The sequence below is a fragment of the Hippocampus zosterae genome, chromosome 1, assembly GCF_025434085.1.
Source record: "Hippocampus zosterae strain Florida chromosome 1, ASM2543408v3, whole genome shotgun sequence".
In the NCBI taxonomy this organism is placed as follows: Eukaryota; Metazoa; Chordata; class Actinopteri; order Syngnathiformes; family Syngnathidae; genus Hippocampus; species Hippocampus zosterae.
In genome coordinates this window covers 29076722-29083182 of record NC_067451.1, presented here as the reverse complement: position 1 = coordinate 29083182, position 6461 = coordinate 29076722, and the positions used below count along the sequence as shown (strand labels likewise).

The following is a 6461-nucleotide window of genomic DNA, read 5'->3' as shown; positions in this document are numbered from 1 at the left end:
GGATGGATGGGTTTGTGGGACCCAAGGCAAACCAGCGCTACAGTAATCATTTTGATTACTAACTGCACAACTGTTATCATATTGTATTCCACCACTGATCACTTTATCTCTGCTTGATACTTTGCACATTGTCTCACAGTTGTCATTGGGTAGTACCACCCGCACAACGGTTCACTTATATTACGGTATGTCCTATACTTATTTATCATGTCCTTGTTTCTGATTATACTAGTGCACTGTGTACTCCCGGAGACATATTTTTTTGTGGTTCTACATACTTGGCCAATAAAGATAATTCTGATTCTGATTATCAATGTTTTTCATCAACCAAAAAGTGTGAATTTTGGAAAATTCGCCTCCCACTCTTTTCTGACTCATTCTCCTCACAACCTGTTTCGCTACCTTCTTTTGGAATCAAGTCTCCACGTGCAGAGTAAGAAGCTGGACTGCACATGTATTTATTGAAATATCATAAATAATAAAATGTACCAGGAAAGACAACAATTTTACATCTACACCCAACGTGCATAATGTACTGTATTTCATTAAATAATTGCTTTTTATATTTTAAATAATCAACAAAATTATATTAGTACAAGCAATTTTAAAGATATATTTACTCATTTACCATCTTAAATAATAAGACATTTATTATGTATTCATTTTTTTATTTTTAAAAAAAGTTTATTTGTTTTGATAATTTATCTTATAGACAGGCGGCCAGTTGGTCCAGTGGTTAGCGTGGAGACACAGTGCAGACATCGTACGTTCGATCCCGGCTCCGGCCTTCCTGTGTGGCGTTTGTTCTCCCCGGACCTGCGTGGGTTTTCTCCGGGTACTCCGGTTTCCTCCCACATTCCAAAACATGCATGACAGGCTGATTGACCACTCAAAATTGTCCGTAGGTGTGAGTGTGAGCGTTTGTCTCCGTGTGCCCTGCGATTGGCTGGCAGCCGGTTCAGTGTGTCCCCCGCCTACTGCCCGAAGACGCGTTCCTAGTGAGGATCAAGCGGTTCGGAAGATGAATGAATGAATGAATTTATTTTAAGTTCCGCCTTTAAGCTGTAGATGGCGATGTGTATCATTACTGCTTCCGATGCACCTGAAGAAGAGATGCTGCGCACGCGTAAAGGAAGAATCCAGCTGTTGGTTGTTTTTTTTTCTACAGCTGCATCGTTCGATGCAACCAAATAGCATCCCGTTAACACTTACTCACAACAGTATATGGCAGTATTTTACATAACATATTAAATTCTACATTTGCTGACGTAAGAAAACGGAGCCTCCATGCGCTTCCAGCGGTAACGAAAGTAAGAAATGTTTGTTTCCACACTTTTACATGCTGCTGTGTGTGTTCAGTCCTTAATTTTAAGACGGAACATCAAAACCTTTCATTTGCACAGCCATAGTCAAAAAGTCATGAGGCTCGAGAGAGCAGTATGAATAATGTGTTTGTACCTAATGATAGCTTTCCAACTTGTGCTGTATGTTGCTTTCTGGGGTTTCAGATGGCAGAGCGGGGCAGACTGTTGTCCTGTTTATGTTTGGGGCTATTTTCTGTCCTGTGGTGGGTGTGGGTCTCCTTCGCGTCCTTCCCCGATGAACCACATGTCTATGATGCAGTGGACCAGGGACCTTTTAAGCCCCAGAGTGCTCTTGCAGACATGGAGTTTGCCCCTATGAGCTCGTACCGTGGACCTGGCAACCAAGACGAGCGCAGCAACAAGGAGCTGCCTATTATCTTGTGGTGGAGCGGAGGCTTATTCCCACATTTTCCTGGCGACACTGAACGAATTGACTGTGCTACATCGTCGTGCCTGGCTACTAGTAACCGCAAGGTAGCTTGCATTTTATTTGTGTGCTGTTCAAAGTAAATTTGTGTGTGCAACTTTGTGGAAGCAGTAACCTTTTGAATTATTTGATCGTAAGGTCCAGCTGTACAAAAGAACATCGTCCATCATCTTCTACGGGACGGACTTCCGGGCCTATGAGGCACCGCTCCCTCGTCTCCGCCACCAGACGTGGGCTCTGTTCCATGAAGAGTCCCCAATGAACAACTACCTCCTCTCGCACGGGCCGGGTATCAGGATGTTTAACTACACCGCCACATTCCGTCGGGAGTCCGATTACCCTTTGACCCTGCAGTGGCTGCCGTCTCTGAGCTACCTGCTAGAGCCGATAGTGGTGTCCCTGAAGGAGAAGAACCAGCTGAGGCTGAAAGGCCTGGCCCCTGTACTCTACATGCAGTCTCACTGTGACGTACCGTCCGACAGAGACAGATATGTCAGAGAACTAATGAAATACATCCAGGTAATGCACTCATCATATTTAATAAAAGTCAGTGTTAGTGCTCGTGTACAATAGCACTGAACGTTTTTGAAAAATAAGGTATTTGACACCCCTCCCCACTGCAACATTACAATTCATTGTTATTTTCCAAAGAGTCAATACCCAAGGAGCAGCTCTCTATTTTACAAGGTGACGTTTTGGCCAATACCAGATAATGGGTTTCACAAAACATCTGCGAGTGTGAAAATTCACGAATGGTGCACTGTGACAATTCAGGGGTTGACTGTCTTCCCTTTCCCCTCTTCAGGTGGATTCCTACGGCAAATGTCTGAACAACAGAGCTCTGCCCGCACATCTCGAAGACACGTCCACCGCCACAGGTGAGGAGGCCTCCTTCATGAGGTTTGTGGGGCGCTACAAGTTCCATCTGGCACTAGAGAACGGCCGCTGTGCGGACTACATGACCGAGAAGCTATGGAGGCCCCTCCACCAGGGCTGCGTTCCCGTGTACCGGGGCTCCCCTGTTGTGGCGGACTGGATGCCCAACAACCACTCTGTCATCATAATCGATGACTTCCTCTCACCTAAAGCTCTCGCCGACTTCCTCAAATTTCTCGATGAGAACGACAATGAATATGCCAAATATTTGGAATTCAAAAACAGCCGCAGCATCACAAATGCTCATTTGCTGGAGGCACTGGAGGCCCGCGAATGGGGGGTAAACGACATGAGCAAACCCAACTACTTGAATGGATTTGAGTGTTACGTGTGCGATCGGGAGAACGCGCGGCTGGCTGCGCAGCAAGCCAATAGGAAAGCTCCGAGGACAAACCCACCTCCAAAACCAAAGATGGCTACCAATGCCCACATGGGATGCCCTCTGCCCAGCCCAGGGTATGGAGAAGTCCAAGACCTGCCTGCAGATGATGAGTGAGTCACTTCCAGACACATCACTTGCACTGGCCAACAGCAAATTTTAATTAGAGGTGGTCTTATGGATCCCTAAACGCACTTTTGACGCAGATTTAAAAATGTCTTAACTTTTACTTTTTCTGTGCGCATAAAGTTTTTGTGATGTTTTTATTTTGTGTTTTGAAGTTTGACCTATAAAAGCTTGCATACATGCCAACTGTTCTGGACAGTCCATAATTTGTGACGCAACTCTCTCAACATGACCTAATTGCGTGTGATGTTCCGGATATTAAAAAAAAAAAAGTACTGTATTTTCCGCACTGTAAGATGCACCCAAAAGTCTTCCATTTTCTTAAAAGCTCACCGAGCGCCTTAAAATCCGGTGCGCCTTGTGTATGGTCATTACGGTAATACGTCGACCCCAAGATGGCTACTTGCTGGAGACAATCTTACAATGTTATAACTTGCTATATTGGTTTTGTGAACTGTGTCGCTGCTTTATTCAAGATCTTTTTTGTTGCACCTCCGGGAAAAGGAGAGCTGTGGTGGTGTTTTTTTTTTTAAAAAGCACACTTTATTAATGGTTTTCACAGTCTCAACAAATACAGGTACGTCTTTGTCTGTCTCCGTCCCTTCTTTTCTTCAGTTCGACTCGAGAGGCGTTCATGACCGTCTCGGAAAAACGTAAATTAACTATTCCTTCAATGAAACTACGACAATTTAAAATAATGCATCAAAACAGAAAATCAAGCGAGGAAATCACACAGTAAATTCTGGAGCCCCACTACAGAATTTATTTTGTAATTTATGAATATAGTACACAACAAAGGAATAAAGAAACACTTCAGAGACAGTCCAGTCTCCTCCAATTTAACTCAACTCAACTGTATTTATAGAGCACTTCCAAACAGCCATTGCTGCATACAAAGTGCTGTACATGGAGGAACTACCATATATACAACAATAGAGCAATAATCGGTAACAAATGTGGTAGTCGGCACCAAACGGTAAAACTAAGATCAAATTTACTGACATCTGATCATTCTGTTGCAGCTACGGTGCTATAGAATTTATTTTGTGATTTTCTGTGTTGATGCATTACTCTATTTTCAATGTTCGTAGTTTCATTTAAGTAATCGTTAATTTGTTTTTGGAGGCGGTCATGAACGCCCCTCGAGTCAAACAGGAGAAGGCACGGCGACGGACAAAGACGTACCTGTACCTCCACCTAGTGGATGCATTGTAGTATGCGCGCAATATGAAAAAATTTGAAATCTAGGCAATAATTTGAAGGTGTGCCTCATCATCCAGTGTGCCTTTTAAGTGTGGAAAATACAGTAATTGATATGACAGCATAGTTGTTAAGATTGAACAGCTGGTTGCAGCCGAGCATCGTACTGTATTTTGCCTTAACTGTTTAAAGAAGATTAATCCACACAAGAGTCTTAATGACCACTTAATAGACAAATTTATTATCCCCACGCCTAATTAAAACATCCTTTGTGACGGGTTTAATGTTGACATATCTGTCCGCAGATGGTTGCAAATGTGGCCTCAGGACTACTGGCAGAGTCTGGACCAAGCGGAGGGCCTGGAGTCTCTGATAAAAGCCAACGAGTCGAATCCTGCGCTTTTGTGGAAGCACATCCAAAGAATCGCCGTAAGCCGAGCAAGAGGCAAACACTGACGTTGGCCTTAAACAGTCCAAGGAGGGTGGAGGACATCCAGGATTCCAGATGTCCTCCACAGAATGCAGACACACATTTATTTATTTTATTGTTGTAAATGAGGGAATGAAGGACGCTCCTGATTTGCACCTGCGCCTAAAACCGCACGGGCAGTTTATTTGATTTTGTTGTTTTACAAGGCACATCTTTTGACTTCAACAATGTCAAGGTGCTGAGCATTAACTTTCAACTATATACGGCAAATTTACTCTGCAGGCGCGCATTGTCATTCTCAGGGGGAGACATGTTTTCATTGGAGTGAAGCCGAGCTCAAAGCGCGCGGGTGCGTGCGTGTGTGTGTGTGCGCGCGCGTGTGAGGTCAATCAGGACAGTAGCCACTGGATTTAATGCTTATATTTTTCCCCTTTTTTTAAAATAAGTAGCATAATAGTTTGCGCTGCCAATGTTTTACACAACAATGCAAGGAAAATGCGTTACATAGCTGATATTTCATCAGTTTGCTACCTATTGTATGATATGGTGCAACATGTGTAATTGAGCTGAGCTTTTTTTTTTTTTCTTTTTTACAACACGCAAACAAGCACACTATATTTGTTAAATTTTTATACCAGGATAAATGATTTATTTTGTGAATAAGCATCACACAAGTGGACATTTTTTTTAATCATTGCAGGTTTAGAATGGTATTTTGAAATTCATATTTTAGCAAAGTAAATATAAATATTGTACCCCATCGTGGCAGTCTTATTGAATTTGATTTGCAGTTAAGCCCCAAATGATACACCCTCTGACCAAGTTTCAAGTAGAAAATGTAATAAAAATGTACCTTCGAGCACAATCCTCGCGTATTGTTCGGAATTATTTAAATATTTGAGATCCATTTACTGAGAATGTGTTGGAATTGGACAAACAATAGTGAAAAAGGCAAATGCATTGTCGCTTAACGTCTTCTGCCACTCTCATTTCCAGCGACAAATGAAAATGTAAAACTTGAAATTTGGCCACTATACAAACACATTTGGGCTTAATTGTATCTGATGCGCAGACAAATCCTTTAGTTACAACTTCACCAGCAGGAGGAAGAGCACAAACATGTTTTGCCAATGAAAATCTTGTCTTGCGTGAAAAGAATCGGAAGTAATTATTTTTATTGCTCGTTACAGTCTCGCGGCTCCCCCCAAACCTCCATCTTTCTTGCATTGAAGCAGTCCAAACTTGGCGGAAGAAGGCCGCTTCTCACTTTAAATGCAAATGACGAGCCGCTGCGATCAATCGAAGGCTGCGGAATAGCAGCTTTCACAATGGACTTTGCCTCCGTGCAGGAACATGTTGTCGATGAGGTCTCCCATTGGCTTCCAGCACGAGGAACACTGAAAAATGGAGAGAGTGTCATGACAAAATGTATTTTTCTACATATTTTCAAGTACTGTACTCATTCCCTTGCCTCAAAACACACTAGTTATGACGAAATGACTGGCAAAAGCCAGGGATGCATGCAACGTGGTACAATTGGTCACATTCCAGCCTTTGGATGATTGAGATCCCTCAAACAACTCAAGGTCCCACCATTAA

The 6461-nt window shown here is 42.9% G+C and overlaps 3 protein-coding genes across 30 annotated transcripts in view; 2 read left to right on the top strand and 1 right to left on the bottom strand.

The window, feature by feature from the left end:
• The window catches only part of LOC127607514 (sideroflexin-1), a 204409-nt gene that overhangs the window by 104190 nt on the left and 93758 nt on the right, over positions 1-6461 (top strand). The window lies entirely within an intron of this gene.
• fut11 (fucosyltransferase 11 (alpha (1,3) fucosyltransferase)) lies at positions 1122-5712 on the top strand. Its single transcript, XM_052074945.1, has 5 exons — positions 1122-1310; positions 1509-1838; positions 1930-2310; positions 2597-3219; positions 4738-5712. Exons 2-5 carry the CDS (start codon positions 1509-1511, stop codon positions 4886-4888), a joined length of 1485 nt encoding a protein of 494 aa, XP_051930905.1. The 5' UTR covers positions 1122-1310; the 3' UTR covers positions 4889-5712.
• znf185 (zinc finger protein 185 with LIM domain) overlaps positions 5330-6461 on the bottom strand; it is a 44416-nt gene continuing 43284 nt past the window's right edge. For all 28 annotated transcript variants that reach the window (XM_052073602.1, XM_052073610.1, XM_052073637.1 and 25 more), the window contains one exon: positions 5330-6259. In XM_052073602.1, coding sequence (XP_051929562.1) covers positions 6158-6259 — 102 coding nt within the window. In that variant the 3' untranslated portion in view covers positions 5330-6157. The remainder of the gene's footprint in view (positions 6260-6461) is intronic.

Bases quoted from the DNA above. Each gene is read 5' to 3' on its own strand.
- fut11 (XM_052074945.1), top strand. From the start codon at position 1,509: ATGGCAGAGCGGGGCAGACTGTTGTCCTGTTTATGTTTGGGGCTATTT. The intron at 1,839-1,929 runs GTAGCTTGCATT...TTTGATCGTAAG, and splicing joins TGGCTACTAGTAACCGCAAG to GTCCAGCTGTACAAAAGAAC. The intron at 3,220-4,737 runs GTGAGTCACTTC...ATCTGTCCGCAG, and splicing joins GACCTGCCTGCAGATGATGA to ATGGTTGCAAATGTGGCCTC.